We start from the raw sequence: 27,026 nt of genomic DNA, 5'->3' as shown, positions 1-27,026 counted from the left end.
TACAGCCCCAAGTGTACCCTTGGTCTGCGTCGGAATCAGAATAAATGGAACATCAAAAAATGGAGTGCAAGTGTTCTTGCTTGAATAGTTATTTCCCTTTCACACTGTCCCCTTCCACTGCCTGCATTCCCTGGATATGGTGTTGGGGGACCCCTGGCAAAGGTGTGAGATATAGTGTTAGGGGGGGTGCACACCTTATGTGAACAGAGGTGCCACTTCGGATCTTAGCCACACTAGTTTTGTAACAAAGACTTAAGGTGCACCCAGACAACACATTCCATCAGTACAAGGATTTATGCTTGCACAACAGAAATTTTCCCCTCTCCTGCCCTTGCACACACTCCCTAAATCTGTTGTATGGATTCCCCCAACGTTGTCATGGCCAACCCAAGGACAATGATGGAGAGGACTAGAGGCTTCTGATCCTGAGGAGAGACCCAGTGACTTGGGGGCCAGACAGCCAGATCCTGGGAAGGGCCCAAGTAGGTTAATAGAGAAGTCTTCCATCCTCCCTCTGGAGATGCCTAGTCCTTCACCTGCTGAGGAACCACCTTTGGTGCCTCCTATCACTCAGGAGTCTACTCCCTCTAGAGAGGTGGCTAGCAGTAGGTCTGATGCTGAGCTGACTATGTCTCCGTCTCCTTCATCACAAACACAGAGATGCCAGTGTCAGCCTGAACATGGCTCATAAGGCCAACCCACCCAAAGGAGTTTCTGCTTGCTTGTCCAGACTTGGGACCCTAGCTACTTCAACGCTAAAGCTGTGCCCACCCCACTCTTTAAAAGGAAGGTTCAGCGGGTATATCACTTGTTCAATCGATAACTTAGCTTATGCTTTAAAAAAAGGTAAAGGACCCCTGACAGTTAAGTCCAGTCACGAATGACTCTGGGGTTGCGGTGCTCATTTTGCTTTACTGGCTGAGGGAGCCGACGTTTGTCCACAGACAGTTTTTCTGGGTCATGTGGCCAGCATGACTAAGCCGCTTCTGGTGAAACCAGAGCAGCGCACGGAAACGCCATTTACCTTCCTGCTGGAGCGGTACCTATTTATCTATTTGCACTTTGATGTGCTTTCGAACTGCTAGGTTGGCAGGAGCTGGGTCCAAGCAACGGGAGCTCACCCTGTCACGGGGATTCAAAACACCAACCTTCTGATCGGCAAGCCGTAGGTTCAGTGGTTTAGACCATAATACCACCTGCATCTGCTTATGCTTAGCCATGTATTTAACCTTCTGATTATTGTAACCTGTAACATGCTTTATGTACTAATCTAATCTGAAAATTAAAGCCTCTGGGAGAATGAATTGTGACTTCAAGTTTTTCATTGGATGGGGAAGGACAGGACAGGCGGGGCCATGCAATGCTGGGGGAGGCCATTTCTCTGCACAGACCGAATTGTCAGGGAAGGAGGAAAGCCTGGTGTTGTCTCCAGTGAAAAAAAGACAGTCATGGAACCAAGAAATTACACAAAACAAAAGAATTGCTGTGAAAATCCCTGAAACGAGAAGTAATCGACTATAGAGTTAAATCAAAAAGTTTAAGGAAAAATTAACCTAGAATTAAACAAAGACTTAACGAGATGCCGGCTACAAAACTCATTTCACTGAACTAATCAGTTTCCTCAGAAGGAAATAAAGAAATTATAAACCTTAAATGATTTTAAGTGATATCAAACAAACTCAAGAGCAGGGCTGAAACGCTTCCCTGAGTTTCAAAAAAAGGTATGAAAACCTCAATGAAAAAGTTTTAAACATAGTCCTATTTAAGAGAACATTATAAACCTTAAACAATTTTAAATGATTTCAAGCAAACTCAAAAGCATTGAGGTTTTCATACCTTTTTTGTAAACTCAGGGAAGCATTTCAGCCCTGCTCTTGAGTTTGTTTGGTATCTTATAATGTTCTCTTAAATAAGGCTATGTTTAAAACTTGTCGTTGAGGTTTTCATACCTTTTTTGTAAACTCAGGGAAGCGTTTCAGCCCTGCGCTTGAGTTTGTTTGATATCACTTAAAATCATTTAAGGTTTATAATTTATTTATTTCCTTCTGAGGAAACTGATTACCGTAGTTCAGTGAAATGAGTTTTGTAGCCGGCATCTCGTTAAGTCTTTGTTTAATTCTAGCTTAATTTTTCCTTGAACTTTTTGATTTTTGTTATTTAATCTAACTCTATAGTCAAGTACTTCTCGTTTCAGGGATTTTCACGGCAATTCTTTGGTGTTGTCTCCAAGGCAGTTGAAGGGCATCAGGAGGCAGGAGCAGATCCAGCACTCAAGAAGGAGCACCCAGCTCAAGGCTAAGAGTTACTGCTGGGACAGGCATGTCTCTATTTAAAAGTGTGGTGGGTAGACAGGGCTGACAGTTTAAATAACTTTACACTCCTGTGCAGTCTCAGCTCACTGCTCCTAATCCTGAAATCCTTAACCATGGCTTTGTCCCTGAATTGCATTTAGGGAACATTAAAGCTCCTCTCCTAAGTTGGTTTGATAATTTGCTGCATCTCTGGCTCTTAAAGGTGTCTGGACCAATTCCTGCTCTTGTTGCTGAGTTTACACTATCTGTTTGCTGAAATAAGACTTTGCTTCTTTACATGCAAGAAAGCACACTTGCCATTCTTGGAGAGGAGGATCAGGACAAACTCACTATGGAGGAGATTTGGGGAGCATTCAGGGAAAGGTGGGGGGGGGGAGATGTTATGTTACACAAGTGGAAATCCTTCTTAGTCAAATGCCATCCTTATATTGGTTGCTGCCAAGGCTTATCATGCAAATTTTGTATTGCTGTTCTGTGTACACAGCAAATTGATAGAAAGAGAGATTATTCATGGGAACATTCTTGTGTATTGTACAGTTTAATCTCTGAATGAGCAGCACTGTTTAAATTATTCAAAATATGGAAGAAATGAAGGTGTCATGTCTGGTGGCATGATAGCAGAATACCACAAAGTTGAAACTATTCCCCCACCCCCAAGAATAGACTGTACTGCATTCAAAATACCACCATCCTCAATAAATGGTTGTGATGGCTGGTTTTTTCTTTATTTTTGTTGTTGTTTTCTCCCCATGTCCAAACATATGAGTTTCCCAGCAACCTCTACCAACTATTATCCTGCATTTTGAAGTTCCAGTTTCATAAAACTCAAAAGGCATGCTGGCTAATTCTTGGTATAATCTATGCAACTTAGAGTTTTTGGGTCAAATGTGTAGTTATCAAAGGTTGGACTATGCCGAGAAGTGTGAGAAAAAATAATAATCCAGAGCTATCCAGTTTGAATAAACATTTGTGATCATGGTGCACTTAATATAATGCTTTAGTGCAGAATCAGAGCATGCATATCCACAAAACATATCTCAATGTGTCTGAAAAATATGAGACACATTGACTTTTTTCTGGACATCAGTCAATTATATATATATAAAACCATTTAACAATAGTAGCATTGTTGTTGTTGTTGTTTAGTCGTGTCCGACTCTTCATGACCCAATGGACGAGAGCACACCAGGCACTCCTATCTTCCACTGCCTCCCGCAGTTTGGTCAAACTCATGCTGGTAGCTTCGAGAACACTGTCCAATCATCTCGTCCTCTGCCGTCCCCTTCTCCTTGTGCCCTCCATCTTTCCCAACATCAGGGTCTTTTCCAGGGAGTCTTCTCTTCTCATGAGGTGGCCAAAAGTATTGGAGCCTCAGCTTCATGATCTCTCCTTGCAGTGAGCACTCAGGGCTGATTTCCTTAAGAATGGAGAGGTTTGATCTTCTTGCAGTCCATGGGACTCTCAAGAGTCTCCTCCAACACCATAATTCAAAAGCATCAATTCTTCGGCGATCAGCCTTCTTTATGGTCCAGCTCTCACTTCCATACATCACTACTGGGAAAACCATAGCTTTAGCATAATGCATTAGCATAATGCAGAGTAGTATTAGCATAATACTTTATAATATACTCAAAACTCCTTAATCACTAGTCACAGAACAAACTATTCTGATTGTGCAACATAAATTAAATGTGCATGTATCAGTATTCTAAACATTGGTACCAGGAGGTTAATTTTTCTGGATGTTGTGAGTAAAATGGAGAACATGCCATCAAAAGTCTAGCATAGAGTAGCCAACGGGATTCACTTCAGCTGTTGTGGAATACAACTCCCATTGCCCCTGTCAATTGACCATGCTGGCTGTGGTTGATGGAAGTTGGTAGTCCCAAATACCAAGGAGACACCACACTGATTACCTTTCTGTTAGGAATTCAAGTCTGGATAAAAAATACTTCAGATATCAAGCACTGTTTTCAAGTCATCTGCAGGCGTCAAGTGACTTCTGGGTCAGTCATTGGATAGGAACACATCACTGGGGAAAACCCACCTCATATTCTCTGAGGTCATGTTCACACCATAAAGCACATTCAGTTTGCATTTAAAGAAAATGGCTCCCCCTCCCCCGAAAAAAAATATATCTGTGAAGTGTAGTTTTGTTCAGGGTACTGGGAATTTTAGCTCTGGGAGTGCTTTAAATGTGTGGTGCAGATGTGACCTGGGTTTTCTGTATTTTACATAGATTCATCGCATAATTGTACAGTATTTCCAATCCAGAAGGCACAATGTTTGCCGTGTGAAGTAACCATTAGATGAAAGGAAGGAATGTTGCAAGCCACCCAGGGTGTATCCAATGAAAATCCCAAGCTATGTTCCAGCAATCCAGTATGGTTCATAAGAGCAGAGGCCTTATGAAGGCAAAGTTTTGGCTGATAAATTCCACCCTTCCCTGCCACCCCCATTGCCTAATCAGTCGACTGTGGAAGAATCTCTTCCTTTCCCTTGCCTCCTCTCGTCCTCTCCCCCACAAAGCCTGCTTTTGCTATTGCACTTCTTTCTCCTGTATCACTTTCTCTCCTGTATTGCATGCATTGCACTTCTTTCTTTCTCTTCTCTTTTGTTTTTGTGAGTGTGCATATACACACATTGCCTTTGGCTGTCTGTTTCTCTTGCTGCCTCATGCTGCCCTTTCTGTCTCCTCTCTCTTTCCCAAAGCTGATGCACGCACTTTTTGTGATAAGATTTCACCAGCACAGATGAAATATAAATAGTTTTTCATGCATTCTTATTACTGCTCGATATTCTGTTCTGATTTGTGGTCATCATGTAACTGAATAAATCACCGTGGAAGACTGAAGATAATAATGGTCATGTCTGCAATAGAAGTAATCAGCTTTGATTTTGAGTTTTGAGTTTTTTTCTGTAATTTTATGCAATCTGCCCAGGCACCTGGGTCAAATCGGTATGTTTAGAAACATGTGGTCTCTTTCACAGATTGGAGTCCCAAGTATACTAAATGTTTAGTTTTAGGTTCTCATGCCTGGGAACTGGGCAATTTGCCTGTTCTGAAGCAGCAAGTACGTCACCTGGGGGTGCTCCTTGATCCATCATTGTCACTGGAGACCAAAATGACCAGTGACCAGGAATGCCCTTGACCAGCCATTCCTGGACAGGAATAGCTTTTCCACAGTGATCCATGCATTTGTAACCCCAGTGGTAGATTTGTAATTCCACGTTGGGGGGGGGGGGGCTTTAGGCTGATTCAGAAGCTGCAGTGTTTAGGTTACCGAGTGGAGCTGTGCGACATCACTTATAAAAGGACTGCACTGACTGCCAATTTGCTACTGAGCTAAGTTTGAAGTTCTTTTGCTGGCTTCTAATGCTCTGAACAATGTGAAACTACACTATCTGAAGGAATGGCTTCTCCCATGTAGACTTGCCTGTTTGCTGAGATCTTCAGATAAGTCTTTCTTGGTAGCTTGCTCAGATTCATCTTACAACAACCTGGAGGGGAGCCCCTTCTGTTGAGGTGCAGAGCTTTTGCAACCACTTCCCCTATGAAATAAGGCATACATAAACTGAGTTTTTGACGCTTGCTAAATACTTATTTATGCACCCAGCCATTTATCCTTACACATCAGAATGCTCTTACACAAAGATGTGTGGGGAAAGTAAAAACAGACCAGGTTTTTCATTTAAAGATAATGCATTGCAATTTCAAAAAAGAAAAGAATGAACCCATAAACTATGGATTTATTGTAAAGATCCTATTACATTTTTTCAGAATTGTGTCTGCAATGGTAAAAGCCACTGTTCTTGTGATGCGATCAAAGGCAGTAAGGTAAGAGGTTGCATATTTACTTTTTTTAAAAAAAGTACATAATAATTAATATTTGCAGAATACTTTTGAGAGTTCAAATGCTTCTCATACATTATATGATTGTAATCCTCAGAGCAAACCTGTAAGGTAAGCCAGTATTATTATCCCCATGGCGAACTAAATTAACTGGTGGGGGCAGCAACGTTTTGATATCTCAATAACTAGGACGTGATAGAACATTTTGAGATTATATGCTGTACCTTGTACTAAAAACAGTGTAACAGTTTGGGCATCATTTCAGAAACGTATTGCAGAAAGAGTTCGAAACTCTGATTTGTGCATTCAGATCTGTAGTATTCCTGACAAATCAGCTCACTTATAACCATAAAGAAAGCTGAGAAGATTCTGTGTGCACAAAACAGTAGTGTGCCCCCTCCAGCGGCACATGTTAGAATAGCATGATATGAGAGAAAATAAAAATGAACTGGCAACTATATTTATGGGCTAACAAGATTAGGGGCTTAGTTGGACGAATAGTAGGACTAAGCAATATTCACTTAGTGTTTCATTTTGCTTTTTAACTTGTTCATAAATGACTAGAGATAGGGGTGAGCAGTGAGGTAGACAAGTTTTCTGATGATACTGAGGGTGGTTTAAAAAAGGGATTGCGGATAGCTTCAAAATGATCTTTCCAAGCTGAGTGAATGGGCATTAAAATGTCAAATGCAATTCAGTGTAAACAAGTTTAAAGGGATGTGCATTGGGCCAAAAAATAAATAAATCATAATTTTACATATTCAGTCATGGGGTCTGAATTGGCAGCGATTGACCAGGAGCAAGAAAATTCTTCTTCGCACAGTGTGTAGTTAAACTCTGGCATTCTCTCTCCAAAGGGGCAGCAATGGCCCCCAACTTGGATGGCTTTAAAAGACGGTTAGACAAATTCATGGAGGCAGCATACCTCTGAATACCAGTTCTGGAAACCACGGGACAGGAGAGAGTGCTGTTGCGCTCAGGTCCTGCTTACAAGCTTCCCACCAGCATCTTGTTGGCCACTGCGAGCACAAGATGCTGGATGAAATGGACTACTAGCCTGATTTAGCAGGTTCTTCTTACGTTTTTATGGATAAAGACATTGGGTAGCATCTGATACTTCATGAATTGTGTTCCATTCATGACACACAACTTTCCATTCCTCTCCTCTCTCCATGCACCTCCGAAATTAATGTCGAGGGTGCATGGTGGGTGCGAGCAGCTGCAAAGGAGAGGAAAGGGAAGCTCCATTGTACAAGTGGAGGTCTGCTGGGCAAGCAGAACAGTACCATTGAGTGCAGCCTATTATTTTATGGACCCTGATATAACTAATCAATTTTTGTTTATACCATCACTGTAGCCTATACTATTATGCTAGTTATCATAATAGTGTGGTACGCTGGTTTGACATCATCTGATAGGAAGTGCCTACAGAGGGTGGTGAATACAGCACAAGATATTATGGGCTGTCCCGTGAATCCGCTGGATGACATAATGGAAGAACGTTGCCTCAGAAAAGTGAGGAAAATTCTCAGGGATGATTCACACCCTGGCCAGCACTTTCTTGATCTCCTGCCCTCAGGCAGAAGATATAGAAGCATGATTAGTCGCACCAACAGGGTAAAAAACAGCTTCTATCTGTGGGCTGCTAGGCTGCTGAATGAAAAGATAACAACAGGGCAACTGACTTTCGGGTTTGGTGGGTGTGCGTCAGTAAACGAGGGGAATTAAGACTAAGAGAGCTAAGTGGGGGGGTGTTGTGTAATCTCACTGTATACCAGTTGTACAAGTGACAGTAAAGTATTTCCATTTCAATTTCAATTCAATCTCAAAATTCAATTTCAATCATTATTACACCTTGCAGAAAAAAGTTTTTAAACATTTAAGTACAATATATAAATGTAACGCTTCTGCTGTTTGAGAAATTCTTATGGATCGCTGCTTTCCCAGCTTCCTCAGCTTAGTTCTCAAGTGCAACATCAAACATAAAGTGGGATGTTGATGCCTGAATGTTCTTAGTGTCTGTGAGTCTAAACTGATGGGTAGGCGTGTGCTTGGATGGTTTAAAAAATAAAAAATAAAAAATCCAGAATGTTATGTGAAGATCTGTAATAAATTTGCAGAAGAAATGACAACGGTGCAAGCAAAGTCTTTACACAGATTGTGTATTGCAGGGTGAAAAGGGCTTTCCTGGTTTTCCTGGTCCACCTGGTCAGATGGGTTTCCCTGGTCCAGAGGGTCCTCCTGGGCCACAAGGACCGAAGGTATGTTGTGATCCCTGATGCATATTTATGGGTGCTGCAGTGTCTGCAGATGGCAAGTGTGAAAGAGAGAACATTACCAAAAAAGTAAATGACACCCGTGAGCTTACGGTTTAGTCCCCCTCTCTGACTGACACTGTGCCCTTTGAGAAACTAGGTGTGGGCCTTAAATCAAACTCCAAAAGTATTTAAGTAAATTTGATTTGTCTGATCATAAGCTGCGGCAGCAAGCTGCGAAAGTCCAATATGCTTTCATTGCATTATTTCATCCATTCTCTAGTTCTTTAAATGCTGCCTAATTATAACAATAAAGATGCTACTTCAGCTGTGAAACAGAAGTTAAATAAGGGAGCAATTCTACAGCAAGATCTGCTGGGATGAGCAGGGGTAAAATGGGGAGAGAGTTTACCTGGCGAAAAGAGAGATGTAACTCAAGTACTATTTTTAAAGCCTAATTTTCCTTCTATCAGGCTTAGGCTGGCTCAGGCAACAGAAGACCTGCTCCCAGATTGAGTTTAGATCTGGAGCACTTTATCCTGACTTAATTTACACCAGCCGGCCTTACAGCAACTTCTTGTGTATAGGATTGCTCCCTTAGTTGGCAATCCTAAACTCACTTAGAGAAAGCGCCACTGTATTCCATATGACCTATTTCTCAGTAGACGTGTTTGGGATTGCCCTGTACACTGGTATATTTCAGCACACTCCAGTGAAGGTTAAGCATTTTGAAATCCCGTTGATTTCAGCATGAGAGTTTTAGCAACATAGTACACTTTCCCATTGACTAGTGAGATTTTAAAGGGCTTGATGACTATGTGGCGGGCATTGCTGGGAACAAAGCAGGAAGCCTCAACACATACCCAGTCTATGGGCATTCACTAGGCTGCATAATTTCTGTGGATATGCAAAATATATCCATGTACCTCTGCTCATGATCGGAAAACCTGCTTTTCACATAAACATCTATGTTCATTCTGTTCTTGTGCATTGTGTACAGTTAATGACTGAACCCATTTTAAAGCCTCCTGATTGAAAAAAAGAGAACTAGCCATTTTCAAAATTGAGATAAAATGATGATGGGGTGTGTATATATGTGTGTGTGAGATATATATATATATATATATATATATATATATATATATATATATGGTGTTTTATGAGGATCATGAATATTGTATTTTATATTTTCTTTTTCTATGCTATTCTTTTCTTTTGATATATTGCCTTTTATTAACCTTCTATAAAAGAGTTTGGATTTTATTGCTTGATACTGTATGTTAAAAACCTCTAATAAAATTCTATATAAAAGAAAAAAGAGACAGAACCAGCACATCCTATGTAATGAAAATTCTGTTATATTGCTGTTCCGTCTTTTATTGCTATGTATTTGCCCCGAGAGATAGGTAAGAAATAATTCTTTTAGACCTTTACAGAAAAATATTTTGTGCTTCCAATTCTATTGCTGTTGTTATTATTATTTTTGCTGTATTTTTGCTAAAGTTATTTTTTCCCCTTAAAAGAGAATATTCATTGTGGGGCGTGCGAAGTAGCAGTCACTAAAGTTGGATTGGTTTTTGCCTGTTACTTGAATTCTTTTGATCATTAGAGTATAACAGATATCAAACACCAGAAGAACAGATTGTGTCTTTGGACCTTCTACAAAAAGACAGGAATTCCAGTATAATTAACTATTGTTTCCTTTGCTTCCTAGGGTTTTCCAGGGCCAGCGGGCTTTGTTGGGCCTAAAGGTTCAAGGGTTTGTATTTTGTTCAGTAATATATTAACTTGCAGTGTTCAGAACAGCAACAATTCTCAATTTTCTAAAAATGATGGACGTGATCTCAGTGGTGCTATGATGTGCTTTTTGATAAGTGAAATGCAGCTGCAGGGGACTGCCAATTTTTTGGGAGGCGGTGCTGGGATTGGGTTGGTGGTTAGGCTGTCACACGGGGTTGTTGTGAGGATAACATGGGGAGAGAAAGAACCATGTGTGCAACCTTAAACTCCTTAGAGGGTGGGGTATCAATGTAACACATAAATAAACATTTCCACTGTGCCATTTTTTTCCAAGCTACTTTGCCCCCAGGAAAGCAAGCAGAGGTGCTTGTATTTCCTCTGCCACTGCAGGGCAAACAGCAAAGAGTTTGGGGGGGGGCAGTTTTAATCAGGAAGATGTTGTGCAGGAAATGTGTTAAACAATGCCCCGCCTCACTCATACATATTCATTCTTTCTCTCTCTCTCTCTCCCATGCACACACAGAGGAAAGAGAGAGAGAGAGTTCTGAGAAAATTGTCCGCACTTCACAACTGTATTATAGTGTGGAGAGTTGGAAGAAGTAATCATGTTTCTACGTGCTTGCACACTTTTCAAAACATATGCATTTCTTTGTTTTATGCAATAGTATACTTTTGTATGGTAACATACGCTGAATGTAGGATTGCACATGTGAATATTATGGTAAACGGCTGTTTCCCTAACAGAAATACTTAATCCTGAATCAACGTATTCAACAGCTTTTTAAAACTACATACAGTGTCGACAAACACAGTATTTACTAATAGTGGGTACTTTCCAAATAGCAACTGCACGTGAAATAAACAACTTACTAAAAAGAAGCATGTACAATTATTTCTGAGATGGAAATCCTACTCCTTAAAAGCCACACCACCCATCTCTAGGTTTATTTATTTCTTAAATCATGAAAGCAATGTCCAGTGTCCCATACTCTTCATATATACCATAGTTTTAAATAGCCAGTGCACTACCAGTGACTCAAAGTTCAGATGCAGGATAATCTTTTTTTTTTTAATAATAAAAAAGGCTTTTATAAATGAATTTCCTCATGCTTGGCTCAATGACGGATCCTACAGCATTCCGGTGATGCAAATAATAATATGGCATAAACAATGTCATGAATGCCATTTGTTAAGCAAGTTCATTGAAACTAAGCACAAGGAGAGATCAATACATTTGCTGTCCTGGGATTGTTTTGGTCTGCTAGGTGAATTAAGGCTTACTTGTGTAATGGTACTTATCCTAGCCTTAGCACAGTCCGTTCTTTTGGACCCTTGAACAATTACAACTCCACAACTTTAGATAATAATAGGCTTGTTTTATTAAAAAAACAGCCTACTGACTGATTTCTTTCTGTGTTTCTTCTTATCATCAGGGTTTGCCAGGAGTCCCTGGCTATTCAGGTCCCCCAGGCCTTCCTGTAAGTACAACAAAACTTAATTGAGCAGCTTCAAGTATATTGACGTTACTGATGCTAATAAACCTTTAAGATAATGGAGGCAATAATCATCTTAACGGTTTATTAGTGTAAGTACGCTATTACTGAGGCACAATGGTATTCAGTTGTAATAAACCAGCCGCCCATACAGTCGAAAATTATAACGAGTAAGTTTGCACTAATAGCTACCTTGGCAATGTTCTAACTACTTTTAGGGTGAAGCAGGAAATGCAGGTGCTCCAGGACGTCCAGGTATACCAGGTTGCAATGGGACAAAGGTAAGAACGAAGCAAGAACCAATAGTGGACCACCTGTAAGAGGAAGAGTTGGTAAAGCATCACACTGTGACACTTTATCCCTAGGATAAGGAGCCTGGGGGAGGTGTGTGCATGTGTAGTTAGAGAGCACATTTCTTGGGACCCATGCTTTCTCCTTCCTCAGCTTCTCGCTCACTGTCTCTCTATTTTCCAGGGCGAGCAGGGATTCCCAGGATTCCCAGGGCAAGGAGGGCTCCCAGGATTACCAGTAAGTTTCAGTTTATGATAGTCAAATGTGCCTTATGTAGAGCTTTCTCATTCCAGGGGTTCAAAGCACCACATACTAACTGGGAAAATCCTGAGGAGAGAGGCTCGGAAATGTGTTGCAAACTATCAAATGAAAGATTGTAGTAAAGGACAAACTCACACAGCAAGTACTTGTGTCCCAAGCTTGGGCCACTGAATAGATGGGGGGTTACCTTTTATCATTAAAGCCACACGATATCCTGCTGTTTTACTCTGATGGTCATCTGGAAAGTCATTATTGATACTAAACAAGCCAATCAGATACTTTTAGGTATCTTCTATTATTATTCTTAACTTAGTTTGGGCATCAGTTTCCAAATTGTAAACAGCCCAATTTGCAAGTTCTTTTGATTTCAATATTTCAATGTTTCAATATCATTTCATTCTATATTCAAGTGACAATAAGAGAAAACACTCTATTAAAAACATAGTTTAGGGAAAAATCATAAGTTTATTATGTTTGATAATTTCCAATGGTAAAATCGGCAAGTTTGGCTCGTATCTTTCCTTTTTCTGTGATCCTGCTATTTCCACCTATATTTCACAGCAGTTAAATACATTACTTGATTTGTATGGCTCCATTGCAGAATTTATCTGCATAAGTTTCTAATATGAGATCTGAAGCATTTATAATGTGATGTGTGTCTATCTCTCCCTTTCCTCTACCTAGGGTCCTAAAGGAATCAAAGGAGAAAAAGTAAGTTAATTTGTAAAAAGCAAGTCAGAATAAAAATAGTTCTGTGACACAGGAAATGCAGTTCTGCTCATTTGTTCACTATAGGAATATTTCAGTTCTAAATTACTTGTCTTTTTTCTAAAGCAGAACTGAAGCATTAAGAACTCTTCCAAAATTTGTACAGAGCAATGTGCAGTTAATTTACAACTTCCACTTCCTTTCGTTCATTCATGTCTTCCTAGCTCCGTTTTGTCACTGTGTACGTTTTTTGCAATGTTTTATCAATCTTTATATAATTGTAGCAGTAGCTATATGCAGTGTTTTGCCAATGTTTACATGTTTTTATGTGCATTGATATAAACACTTGAGAAAATTCAACTTGATATGATAAAAAAAACAAAACTTGATATAATTGTAGCAATATTGCTTATGTGGGGTATTTTACCAATGTGCAGGAGTGCATGTGCTCATCAGTAAAGCAGAATATAGGAAGAATTTTGTGCAGTCATTCATATGATCACATCAATATTGCTTTTTTCCAAGAGTTTTATAAATGCACATCAGTAAAGCAGATGGGGGGAAAGTTTGTAAAGCTAGCTGAAGGAACTTAAAATTGCAGCAACAATGCAAGCTCCAAGTCTATAATTAATGATAGAAATTATCTGGGTTAAATCAGAATTCCAGTGTTTTGGAAGCCAGAGGAACAATGAAAAAAATGGAAGAAAGTTTGTGACGTGTTGAATATGGACAATGTGTAAACCATTTATAATTTTTCTATTAGTAACTGTTCATTTGACTGTATCACAGAGCTACAAGGCATCCTCAGGTGTTTCTTTAAATATCTGGTTCCAAAAATAATGTTTATTCTCATTCTGAGAAATTGACCCATAAATTAATGTGTATCTTGGGGTTCAGCTAAACCTATGGATTCTGCCTATGGATTTGGCAGTAATCTGTTAGTTATATGACAGGTTAACCATGGGGATGGGAAATCCCAATGAAATGGGGCTTTCTTTGGTATCGATAACATTTGAGTTGTATTCTCCCTGTATCAGATCGGTTTTTGTTACAACATCTAATTCATTTTGTAGTCTCTTGAGAATGTACTTTATTTTATGAGATGATGGCTGTGAACCCTAGTGTTTGTTTGTCATTTGAAATGTCAAATTTCTTACTAGATTTTTATTTTAACTTTATAATAAAGTCTTGAAAAGGGAAATGGGACAAATCCTCTCATCCCCAATTTTGTACTGTAAGGCATTTTCTTGAATCTTCTTGCCATTATTAAAACATCATATCAAAATATATTCCATTTGCTACACTTATTTTGATGCTGTCTGGCAGCCCACCCCCTTCAACCCCGACAGCCTGGTTTATTGTTCCACCCGTCAAGAAAAAGCGGGGGGCGGGGAGAATAACATTAAATAAAACGGACTAACTCATTTTACCTCTCTCTCTTGTTTAATTCTCCAAGGGATGTTCCGCAAGTGGGTATGACCAGGGTTATAGTTCCCAAGGTGATCCTGGATTGCCAGGAATGCCTGGATTTCAGGTAAGCCTGAAAACATTCTATTTTGAACAATAAATAGATGACTGTTGAGGTCCCTCCCACCCTAAAAGTCTGTGTGTGACACCCAACAGGGTCCATCCACCAGTAGAATGGACTTTTATTCTCGCAGTGGGTGTTCCCCTTCCTCTCCCTTCTACTGCAGCTCCTCCCACACCCTGAAAATTTGCTCCCAAGGATTGTGGGACACTCCGGATCAAATGTGGGGGAGCCTGGGCAGCTGCAGAGGGAAGTAGAGGAAGGGGAAGTCCTGTTGCATTTGCAGAATTCAAATCACTGTTGGGTTGAAATAACGACAGACAGGTAGCGAGTGTCATCTGGGATGCATCTCCTGAGCAAGTCTCAAGGAGCCTCTTTTATTGAATATTACAGCATTGTCACATATGTGCTTATTGCTGATTGGTTAACACAAATACAAAGCAAAGGTTGCATTAATCACCAATAGATTAAAGACTGGGAAAGGGAGCACAGGACTAGACAGGCATGAAGACCTCCTAATTAAACTTTTACTAGTGATTGATATAGCATTCATCTGTAGATGTGGTCAACTATGCATTAAGAACAAGTCAGGTACGAACTCAATGTGAACTGAACATTCTAAGGTGGTGAGTGAATGTCTTAGTATTGGGACGGTTTGTGCAGCATTATGTGCAGGAGCGAAGCGTGAGAGCAAGACTTCCCATCAGGCCACAGTCGTGTATTAGGATCATAGCATCCAGCATCCCATCAAATCACAGCGTGTTGACTATCATCCTATCATATTATGGTTCTGTGAAAAGTCTTTCAGATGTGCATAAATATATTCAGTTTAGTGGGATTGCAAATACACGAATCTGTAGTTTGAGATAGGGCAGTATAATAATACAAGTTATGAAGCAAGACTCTGCCCAGGACCAATTGTGAAGTTTATTTTTTCCCTCCTTTTAGAAAGTCCCTAGAGAAGAATTCCCTGGATTTTTTATTTTTATTTTTTTGCAGGGAGGGGGGCATTCCTATGCTTGTCTACCCATTTCTGTTAACATATGTGTTAAATTAAGTGATTAAATGTGGAAGTTTGAAAACTGCCCAGTTTCCTCCATTAGTGGCCATTTATGGACAGGAATGTAGCAGACCATAGAGGTGACAGTCAAAATATTTAACAGTGGAATCCTATGCATGTTTATTCAGAAGCAGAATGGGAATAACTCAATAGGACTTATGAGTAGGAGTGGGCTGTTTGTCCTGTTTCTTCCACTTTGGTCAGTGTGACCTGCAAGGCTGAAAATCTGCGGCTCCTTGGGCAGGGCTTGGGCTGCAGCCTAAGGGAGTGAGAGAAGCCTAAAAACAAACAAACAAAACCAATAACGGAAGCATTATTTTTATTTCTTGTTGATGTAAAGGGTGATCCAGGACCTCGAGGATTACCAGGGCTGATAGGGCCAGAGGGCCCTCCAGGCTTTCCGGTAAGTAGAAAATCTGAATTTCCATGTTGATTAAAAATTGGTATTATTCAAAGGGCACATAAGACATAAGTTGCAACGTTCTGATGTTGGAGAGCAGAAAATTGTGCACATTAGCTCAGTGGCATGCAAAACATTCTGGCATCACTAGGTAGCCCCAGGAACTAGCCTTGAATACATATCCTTTGATATTTTTATTGTGCTTGATTATCCAAGACTCTGCAGAAATCTGCTTTGGTGCAATTTTGAAAATGTAAATGACCTTTTCTGAATTTGTTCATATTTATAGCATGTTACAAGTAAGTATTATCATTTAAGCACCTCTTTACTTATTTTGTCCCTGTTGGTTTTTTTAAAGGCAAGGTGGATGATGTTTCTTCCATAAAGCATTTCAGGCAAAATGTGTGATGTGTTTATCTGTACTTTTAGGGAGCACTAGGAAGACCAGGACTTCCAGGGCCAAAGGTATTTTCAGAATTGCAATATCAACACTGCTGAATTGCCCCTACTACCATTTTCCATTTCCATCATTAATTGGGGCTTTCAAAACATTTGTTAAAGACATTTTGGTTTTGCTTGCAGGGTCTTATGGGTGTTAAAGTCATTGGTGCCAAAGGATTAAAGGTAAAAAAAAAAAGCACATAAATATACATACATCTCCCTGCTCCCCTCAAAATAACTGATTATTTTTGTTTTTCTACCAGCTAAGGGCATATCAGTAGCATGCAATAAATGCTGCTTTCTCTAGGGCACTTTAAGTCTTGATCTTATTAAGAGTGCAGCTATCTTCCTTGTGTTCTTACAGTTGCCAAATGAATTCTCAAAAACCAGATTGGCTATTTCACTTCACTTCAGGCCTGCTATAGGTGCTCTGTTCTCACAGTAGGGTCTATGTTACTCTTACAGATAAGTGTCAGCTGTCCCAGTCTGCTGTACCTACCATTGATTCAGCTGGCAAGTGTAGTTTGCGTGTTCAGACCCAGGGACCTCCCCCCTAAATAAACACACATTTGACTCAAATTTTAGTTTTGGTTTTGGGCAGAATTTAGGCCACAACTTTATTAATTACAGAAAAAGTGAGTGGTTGCATAGGCTCAGGTTCGACTAGCTCCCTGCACCATTGCAAGTAGCGCTGACCCAGAGCTCTATCATAGGTCGGCCAAGGGTGAACACCTGAGGCAGGTGGAAAGCCGGGGAACAGACTCTGTTCACTCCCCAGATGCTCCCCTGGACTCAGGCACAGGCACAACCCCCTCTGGGGTTGACCAAACCAAGTTGAGTCCCTGGATTTCTTTAACAGAATACCCTTCACATAGGGATGGTGAGACCGTTCTCCCATCCCTATCACCTGAATCAATGCCTATCCGCAACCTTACAAGTTGTGACAGTTTGCTACGTGGCAAGCAAAACCCAAATGGCAACAGCCAATCAGCCAAGTGGAGAAAATTCCTGCCGTGCCCCTGTCCCAATGGCAGACGACACACAACAGCATAGCAAGGTCAATCACAAGATGCCCTAAATATAGGGAGAGGTGGGCAGGTGTTCCGATGCATGAGCCGAAAGAGGAAGCTCTGGGTCACGTGCATAGGCATATATAGGTCCCTCGATCCGTTTAGACTGCACCCCATTGGCCATATTCAACCCAACAATGAGGGACCTACCAATTGGGTGTTGTGGCTGTCCAATATACCCACCCACAGCACAGGAGGTCAGTCTCCAGGTCTCACCGCAACACATGCCCTCTTTGAGGGAGGACACGCTATCTGGGAAACACAAACGATTGCTGGGCCAAAGTATTGGACCAGGTTTTTTTTTTTTTTTTTGGCGGCATTCCTTGGACTGAATTCTCTGTGGGAATAATGCCATGCCATGAACACTGCTGCATTTGTCAGGGTTGTCAAACTGCTACATGAAGCAGTGGCAAGGGGATTTTTGTGACAAACTTGTTTTTAAAAGCAAGTTCTACCCCCTGCCCTAGAGAAAAGTAATTGGTATGCCCTGCTGAAGTTGTTGAATTTCACCTTGAATATGAATATTTGAAAGGCAGTAATATTTGATCCAACTTAGACGTAACACAAAAGGCTGTGGTGATATTGTAGAGAGCAATTACTAAAATAGCTGGCTCCTTCAGAGTATAATGAAGAGGCAATTTCTGAGAAATTAAACAGTTGTTGGTTAACACAGTCTGTGAGTAGCCCTTTGCTTGAAAGTGTCAGCCTTCCTAATGCGCTTTATATTATAATGTAAAATGCAGAATTAGACCAAAAATGAAATAACAGGGTTGTTTTGAATGACAAAATCAAATTGCAAAGCACCCTGTAAGAAAGAAAGGGTATAAAAAGAAGAATCTCAGAACTTCTGGTATGTTATATGCTCGGGACAGGACAGAGTTGGAGATAAGATTCTTGGCTAGAAGGGCTGTATCTCGAACCCAAAAATTTCAGCCTCGTATCTTTTTGCCAAATTATTTTCGTGGTCAACATGCCATGTTAAGCTAGCATATTGTTATGACTAGTACACGACTTCGATAACGCAGAATATTTGAGCTAAATTTTTTAATTAGATCAGGTCTGCTTCAGTGGATTTTATTTGTAACGAATATCCATTAATGCTAAATGCATTGGGGTTTGTTTGTTTGTTTGTTTGTTTGTTTTGCTGCTTTTATTATATAATTGCAATGTTACACAAATAATGCTTTAGCAAACAGATTCAGCTGTTGTCTGCAAAACATTAAATACATGCCTGAAAAGTGTGCTTTTCCTCTAGAAAATAAACACCCATTTTCAACTGATCTGTTATGTCTTCCTGAAGTCATATATACTGCATGCTAATTTTGCCATTAGAGCATATTTTTAAACCTCCCCTCCAGTCTTCTATTGTGAGCACATTTTATAATCCCTGGTATTTGGCATGTGCTATCCTAGTTGCCATAAACATATATGAAATAGCTCTTTTGATTTTTCTTTTTTACCACAGGGTGACAATGGACTAATGGGCCCTCCAGGACCAACTGGAACAGTTATCGTTACCCTAACTGGAGCAGAAAATATGACGGTAGCAGTATAATACTGTTAATGACCATTAATATTGTTAAGTTGTGGGTAGACGACACAGCGATTCTTCCAAAGCAGCTCTTTATTTGTAAGCTGGAACAGAACTGACTGAGGAGCTCAGTCAGCCTGCTTATATAGAGCTCCAGAACAATGTAACTGTTGCCATTTTCTAAAACTATCCAATCACTGAACGTCACTTTCGATCCTTCATTTGCATACAAACTATCCAATCACTGAACGTCACTTTCCGGCCCTCTCGGTAGTGGCGCCCTCCCTGTGGAACGCCCTCCTACCAGATGTCAAAGAGAACAACAACTACCAGACTTTTAGAAGACATCTGAAGGCAGCCCTGTTTAGGGAAGCTTTTAATGTTTGATGTATCACAGTATTTTAATATTCTTTTGGAAGCCACCCAGAGTGGCTGGGGAAACCCAGGCAGATGGGCGGGGTATAAATAATAAATTATTATTATTATTATTATTACTTTCGATCCTTCATTTGCATAACTATCTACAATATCCCCCTGCTGGCCCAGGGTGAGAACTTCAGTACATAACAAATATAATAAGCATTCTGTATAGTTGTTCATCTTTCTCACTGTATGAGTGCCATCAGGGGAAAGGGTGGGGTATAAAGTATATATTAATAATATATAAATTTTATGAAAAGATAAAACAAATAAACTTTATATAAAGTTATTTTAAAGAAAGTGTACATATATAATTTTTTTCTACCAAAGTGTGCAACGCTTCTACCTCTTTTATGTCAGATCCCTAAATTCCATTAGCAAACATTCAGTTCTTATCTTTGTTTGTTCCTATGACTCAGTTAAAACGTATCTCTTTTGTAAGTACCATCTTTGTTTTTGGGTTCACTGAGTAAATAAATAAATACTATTATTATTTTTGTGACAGGAATTAAAAGGAAATAAAGGAGATATGGGTTCTCCAGGACCCCCTGGACCCCCTGGAGATTCAGTAAGTGGTATTGAATTAGCATTTCATACTTCAGAAGCTAGATAGTAAAAAAAAATTATTAAATAGCATATATTTGAAAGCTGCTGACATGACCATATATATATGTACCCTTCGTTCAACATATTTAATTAATATAGAAATACGTTTGCTTACATGAACTCAACCTGAGGGTCATGCAGTGGCGTAGCGTGGGTTGTCAGCACCCGGGGCAAGGCAAGTAATTTGCGCCCCCTAACCCGTGGATTTGCGCCCCCTAACCCGTGGATTTGCCCTAACCCCAGATGTTGCGCCCGGTGCGGCCGGCCCCCCCTGCACCCCCCACGCTACACCACTGGGGTCATGGAATAAAATACAACTTGGATGTAGAATGTTGTGAAGTGATGGCATCGCCTTAAATATTCTGAGCTATATTTCATAGCGGTGGCCTTAATTCAGAAATAGCTACTTTCAAATATATATTATTATAAATGTTAAAAATCAGAAAGGGAGGGCAGCTGGGTGCCCTGGGCCTCAGAGGGCTAAGAAGCCCTGGGGGGTGGCGGCGCCAGTGGCCTGCCAGACTGACACTGTCATGCCAAGAACACCTTGAGCCAAACAGCTGACCAGGGACTCCCTCATCGGGCCTCAGACAAGCTCTGCAGTGGCCTGCTAAAAATATGAAACAATAGGAGTTGTGAATTCAGTGTAGCAACATAAATCTAAAGGATGTGTGTTGATTGGTAGATCTGTGTTTTAGGGCTCACCTGGAGATTTTCGAAGTGTAAAAGGAGATCCAGGAGAGGCAGGACCTCAGGTTTGTAAAAAAAAAACACCTTTTGCAATTGATAGATTTATTTTTTTTGAAAACTACCTAGTGTTACAGATATTTCTTTTGTCGTCTAGAAAGGTTAACAGTACAGTTATAGTCTGGAAATACATTTTATGGTTATCAAACCCATACTGTGGTTGAGGAAATGATTAATACAAATACAACCTGAGTCCATTGGATCTTTAGTTCCATATATCCAACTTTTTTAAAAAAAATATTTATTAAAATTTTCCACATTTAATACAAAAAATCAAAAAAGAAAAAAACAAAAAAAATTAAAAACACATAAGTTTTACAATTCCATATTTTCAATACCATATTTCCCTGACTTCCCCACACCTCCCCTTCTTGTATTCCAATTCAAATTGTTAGTTCAACAAGTTCCTATCCCCAGTTTTTAACCTTTTTATATCTAATTCATTTTAGAAAAACCAATTTTAACTTATAGACATCAATATTTGTACCTCAGTGCTCAAACCTTTTTCTAAAGTCGACCCAAATTCCCTTCCACGAATTCCCCAATTTTCATACTAATAACCAAACAAAATAAAAAACAGATTATAATTGTACAGCCTTTGGATTCCCAGACCCCACCACCCCCTTTCCCGGTTTCGATCCCCAGCAAATGTCCATCAGTCTTAATCTACTATCAGCCTGGAGATCTCACGTCCGAGGCTCTTAATTCTCTCTCAGTTCCTCTCTGCCGGTTTTTTTGATAGTCCTTAGTATTAAACACCAGATCTCGGAGCAGCTCTGTCCCAATAAGGTCCATGTTTCTTCCAGCCAGACCTCCATACTTAAAAGTAGGGCCCAAAAGTCCAATTGTCGCGAAAACTCCAGCTTCCACTTTAATCAAATTTGTAATCCATAGGTCTTCAGATCTCCACATAAGGAGATCTCTCCATTCTTCAATCTCCAATTCAAACCAGATTTTCATCATCCAGTACTTATTTTCCCTTGTAATCATCATGTCAGGCCTCTGGTTTGATTTCTTATTTTCCTTTGTAAGCATCCTGTCAGGCCTCTGGCTTTCCTTTGTCATTTGCAGAATTACAGCTCCTCCTTCCTTCTCCTCAGGAACAACATATGTCTCCTTCTCCACACTTTCAAAATTCTCAAGTTTCTCTTTTTGTCCAGCTGCATGGGCTTCCTGAGTCAAATCCTTATCAAATTCAGTAATGTTATTTACTGTTAAGTCCAGAGTTGCAACATTTGTAGCCAAAACATCAATTTGGCCTTGTAACTTTCCCAAGAGAACAAAAACTCTGTCCAACCCAGCCTGAATTTTCCCTCCTCCAGCCATTCTTGTAATGTCCCAAATCCCCCTCTAGAGGGATTTTGGTAATTTAATATTCTTTCCAGTTCAAATCCAAAAGTCAGGTTAGTTTGCATCAGTTCTTCCTTGTTTTCAACAAAATAAAACCAAATTGCAACAAATATATCCAGCAGAGACAGCAGAAACAAAGTTCTCTTTTTCCTTCTTGACAGCTGATTTTGACAGCTGTCAAACTCTTCTATTTCTCCTCAACAGGCTCTCTTGCGAATCACTCCCGGGTCCGGGGGGGGGGGGTGACACTTCGGCTCTCAAAATTAGCTCTTATCCTCCAGTAAAATTACTTATACTTATACTGCCAAATCATGAAATTAATATCTTTTATCCAATAGAAAAAAAGAAGTTCTCTCGACCTTAGTTAACTAGTCCTTGCTTTAAAATTTTTACAAGACGGGGAGGCGGACTTCCTGTTTGCGCCTTCCCCGATCGTGCCAAATTCAAAAGAAAATTTCCTTAACAAGTCCAATTTCCGTACTACTCACGGCTTGTTACTTTTAGAGTCCAATTGTTCACAAGAAGAAGTCAGCGCTCTCCGACCATGGCACGCGGCTTCACTCCACAGGAGGAGCAGTCGACTCTCAGCACCGCGCTGCTCACCCCGTCCCCCGTTCCGAAGCCTTTTAAAAGGCTCCTTCGCAGGTCGGGGGGCGCAAATGGTGCCCGCCGAGTCACCAGGTTCACAGGCTTCAGCGCCTGTGATTTCTAAGGGTCCCCGCGTCGCCGCAGCGGCAAGACCCAGCTCCTGCAGAGCCGATTCCCTCCGGAGCTCGGAGGGAATCCGCCATTAGCCGTTTGCGCTAACCCGGAAGTCCTCCATATATCCAGCTTTATTAAACCACATTTTATTAGAATCATATATTGTACATAGGAAAATAATATTATTAGCATATTTTGTTTAACAACAACAACAAAGTATTAAAAAGTGGTCTGTTTGTTTGTTTGTTTGTTTGTTTGTTTGTTTAATTAGGGTAGACCTGGAAAGGATGGAACTCCTGGTCCACCTGGCTTGCTGGTAACAAAGAACTTTTTAAAATGTTTTGTGTCAATGTACATTAGTGGTCATGGTCTGGGCTGGACAGGATGTAGGCTATTGTCTATTGGCAAAATAAATGGTAGTCTATATCTTACTCTCCAGCATCATTAAGGTGGATCAATACAGGAACTGGATAGCTTCTGGAGAAGAGCAGAGTAAGAGGCAGAATGGCTGAAGAGCTACTCCTGCACAAACTCTAATGTGTCCCCAGAAACCTTCTATAACAGGGTAGGAAAACAGGGGTCCTCCAGGTATTGTTGGACTAAAACTCCCATCATCCCCAATCACTGGGAGTTGGAGTTCAAGAACAACTTGATGGCCACAGGTTTCCCACCCCAGTTCTATACTGATGCAGTGATTTTGAGTGGTCAGTTCATGGAAGAGGGACACAGACCAGAAGCAAGACAAGAACCTGAATCTTCATGCAGGTTTGGGCACAAAGGTTGCTCTAAATGTATATTGGTGCTGGAATGAACTGTGTCTTTGGATGCAGCTAGATTGGTAAAGAAAAAGCGTTTGATATGTGTTGTGTATGTGATATAACACTGTGACACCTGATGGCGCTGTGGAGCCCCATCTTTCCCTACCGGGTTTCCCTGTATGAGTTTACAACACGTTTAACCGAATCGCTTCTTTGACGTGTCTAGATCCAGCCTTTATGTACAATTTAATTTCCTGCAGGGAGAAAAAGGAGAACAGGGTTTGCCAGGAAGACCTGGGAAAGTTGGTCCCAAGGTAAAAGCTCTTGTTTTCATTATTGTCTGCTGCATTTTGCTTCCCTTATCAGTTCCAAAAACTTGGAATTAAAAGTATATTACCAGTTCAGCAAAAATGTAATACCATTTTTAATGAACACCAAATTTCTAAAGCAACAGTTTTTTATATTTTATTTTAGGGTATTTCTATCCCATCTCTCTGAAGCTCAAGGCCACTTAAAACTTAAGTAAAAAACCAGCAGACTATGTCATAACTCTGCTGGTACATTCTGTTCTTGGCTTACAAATGGATTCCTCATTCTAGTGTTTTTGAAGTTCATAAATAGCAAGTACTCTGATAGGACAAAGGGTCGTAAGAATGTCCTTACAGGGTTTGACTACTGGTAGTGGTAGCTGATGGTAGGGCAGAAGGAAGAGAGGTCAACAGTAGGCGGAGCCAACCCTCTTTCCTGCTGAGTTCTACTATGGCAATGATGAGCTAAAGAAGGAGGGAGGTAATAGCCAGTGCCACTCCTTAGACTGGTTGTAAGAAGGCAGGCAGGTGGGAGTTCATTGGGGGCAAACTAAGATTGGTGGGGCAATGCCCCATTTGCTCTAATGGACCAGTCTCAAGTGGACAATAGGTAAGTCTTTGCAGGGTTTAGTTCACAGAAGCATGGTGGGGATACTAAAAAAAAAACCCCGAATATCTGACCAGATCTGCATCATGGAAGACATGGTTGACCCCTAGTCAATGGTTACATACCTAGAATAAGGACAGATAAACTTTGACCCTCCAGATATTTCTGAACTACAACTCCTATCAAACCTAACCATTGGCCATGCTGACTGGGGCTAATGGGAGTTTGAATCCAGCAACATCTGGAGGGTCACAGGATGCTCAGCTCTAACCTATGCAAAAGAATAATCAAGCCAGAAAATTTTAGACATTTTAATCTTTTTAAAAATGAACTTTCTAGATAACTTGCTAACTGTTTTTAACATGTAGACCAAGTGGCCACTAATCTATATCCAACGTAGTCAATAGGTTTCAGAATTCCATTGGATTTCAGAAATTAACATGTTTCCTATATTTCTTTCTGTTTTCTAATATAGGGACAGAAAGGTGAAATCGGCAGCAAAGGAATTCAGGGTCCAGTAAGTGCAAATTCCATTTGTCTTTGTATTTCACTGTAATATCATAACATTAATAGACAGAGCCTGGTTTTAACATGCTGATCAGTGTCAGATGCCTGCTTCAGGATATGTGTAGCTAAATTTTTTTAATAGTGGCCTGTGTTTAGCTTCACATAGAAATCACATCACCAAAGGAGCCCTGGTTTTAAAAAAATGGAATTCGGCTTACGATTTTAGCAAAACCAAGTCATCACACAAATGCGCCACATTCATATTACATGCAGCCATGCCTTTCTCTTCATTATTACTATTTTTCTCTTCTTTTTTGTCTGTCTGTTCCCTCTTTTTATTTAAGACAGAGTATTATGATGAATTGCCAGGTGAAAAAGGAAACCAGGGCTATCCAGGACTCCCAGGACTCAAAGGCCAGTTTGGAGCACCCGGTAAGAGAGCATCAAAGGTTTAAATAACATACCAGGAGCTTTCTATACTTCCAGTACACTCAGATGAAGTATATTGACATGTGAAAACTACATCACACCATTGGCTTCTGGGTAGCAAGTGAGGATGAGAAAGAGGCCGTTGGGATTTCACTGCCTTTTCAGTGTTAACAGTCTAGCCCTATGAGATTAAAATACCTTGGGACTGAATATGAGGCCTACTTGACCTCAAGGAGAGTGGAGCTGAGGCTATCAAATGCCTGTTGGTCTCAGTATACATTATTAGGCTAAGCCTGCATACCTGTGAGTAAACCCCATTGAATTCAATGATGTTTCGTTTTGAAAAGACATAGACTCATAGAATTGTAGGGTTGTGAGGGATCCTGAGGGTCATCTAGTCCCATCCCTTGATATCTCAACTAAAGCATCCATGACAGATGGCCATCCAACATCGCCTTAAAAACTTCCAGGGAAGGAGAGTCCACCACCTTCCAGGAGAGCCTGTTCTACTCTTGAACGGCTCTTACTGTCAGAAATTTATTTCTGATCTGACACGCTAAATCTACGGGGCTGTGGTGACTTTGGCTCTCTCAATATTTTGTTTGAAGAGGACCCGGCTCCCTCCTTTTGGGTGAAGATATAGGCAAAGTAGGTGCTGAGCAGATCTGCCTCACACAATAACATTTCTCCATGTTCTCCACACAGAGGATCTACCACTTGCTTATTCTTCCTCTTGCTCTGTACACAGCTGAATAAACCTTTGTTGTTGTTGTTGTTTTAACCTTTCTTGCAAGCCTGAGCTTATTCTGAGCTTTGGCCCACCTGACCTTCTCCTGCAATTGTTGGCTATTCATGTAGACTCTTCCTTTGTGATTTCCCTTTTCCCACCATTTCCCCCATTTCTTATACATGTCATTCTTAAATATTAGGTCATATAAGCTACACTGATTCCTTAAGATGCCTCCCGCTTTTCTTTCTTGTGGGAATTGTCTGCATTTGTGCCTACAATATTTCACCTTTAAGAAACTCCCACCCATCTGTATTATTATTATTATTATCATCATCATCATCATCATCATCATCATTGTCAGGGAACTGCCATCGGGAGAACTGGAGAGGAAGGGGCTCACAGAGGCTGGCAGAGACTTGTCAGCTGAGGAGGGAACCAGCAGGGGAAGAGAAGCAGTTCCAAGGGATAGTGAGTCGGAGGGATGGCTCAGAGACACCTCCAGCAGTAACAGCGGGGAGGTTCCAGGACCTCCCATAGGGACACCCACTCCTTGCAGGAAACTGTCGCGTCGAGAGTCCAGAAGGCGCGTTTCCGTTAAGGAGCTTTTATGCTGGAAGAAGTTCCGCAAACGCCCACTGTCGGATTCTGCCAGCGACTGACGGAGCCATGCTTATGGAGCTCCGTTACAGACAGAGGTTTGTGCTCTCAGCCAAACTCTGAGGGACTAGGAATTTCACGCACAAGCAGCTAATCATCCCATCACAGCAATCCAACAGTCCCTGAAAGCAGCTTGTGCAAAGCGGCATCATGAGCAACCCAGCCGGAACCGGAGAAGCAGGAGGAGCTGGAGCGGGTCCAAGCCTGGAAGAAAGGTACCGGGTGTTGGGAGGTCCAGCTAGCGCTGCAAACGGCGAGGCTA

General features: G+C 40.8%; 1 protein-coding gene across 1 annotated transcript in view; it reads left to right on the top strand.

Moving 5' to 3' along the window:
• Positions 1-27,026, top strand: part of COL4A3 (collagen type IV alpha 3 chain) — a 92,554-nt gene that overhangs the window by 15,959 nt on the left and 49,569 nt on the right. The window contains exons 2-19 of the mRNA XM_083613677.1: positions 6,094-6,150; positions 8,337-8,426; positions 10,135-10,179; positions 11,594-11,638; positions 11,872-11,934; positions 12,128-12,181; positions 12,890-12,916; positions 14,370-14,447; positions 15,842-15,904; positions 16,331-16,366; positions 16,484-16,525; positions 18,878-18,955; positions 19,869-19,931; positions 20,668-20,724; positions 23,040-23,084; positions 23,787-23,840; positions 24,917-24,958; positions 25,293-25,380. Of these exons, the coding sequence (XP_083469803.1) occupies positions 6,094-6,150; positions 8,337-8,426; positions 10,135-10,179; positions 11,594-11,638; positions 11,872-11,934; positions 12,128-12,181; positions 12,890-12,916; positions 14,370-14,447; positions 15,842-15,904; positions 16,331-16,366; positions 16,484-16,525; positions 18,878-18,955; positions 19,869-19,931; positions 20,668-20,724; positions 23,040-23,084; positions 23,787-23,840; positions 24,917-24,958; positions 25,293-25,380 (1,027 nt within the window). The remainder of the gene's footprint in view (positions 1-6,093; positions 6,151-8,336; positions 8,427-10,134; positions 10,180-11,593; positions 11,639-11,871; positions 11,935-12,127; positions 12,182-12,889; positions 12,917-14,369; positions 14,448-15,841; positions 15,905-16,330; positions 16,367-16,483; positions 16,526-18,877; positions 18,956-19,868; positions 19,932-20,667; positions 20,725-23,039; positions 23,085-23,786; positions 23,841-24,916; positions 24,959-25,292; positions 25,381-27,026) is intronic.

The sequence above is a fragment of the Podarcis filfolensis genome (genome assembly GCF_964270895.1).
Source record: "Podarcis filfolensis genome assembly, chromosome: 5".
Lineage (NCBI taxonomy): Eukaryota > Metazoa > Chordata > Lepidosauria > Squamata > Lacertidae > Podarcis > Podarcis filfolensis.
Note: the sequence above shows the minus strand (reverse complement) of the source record. Positions and strands in the feature narration are given on the sequence as shown.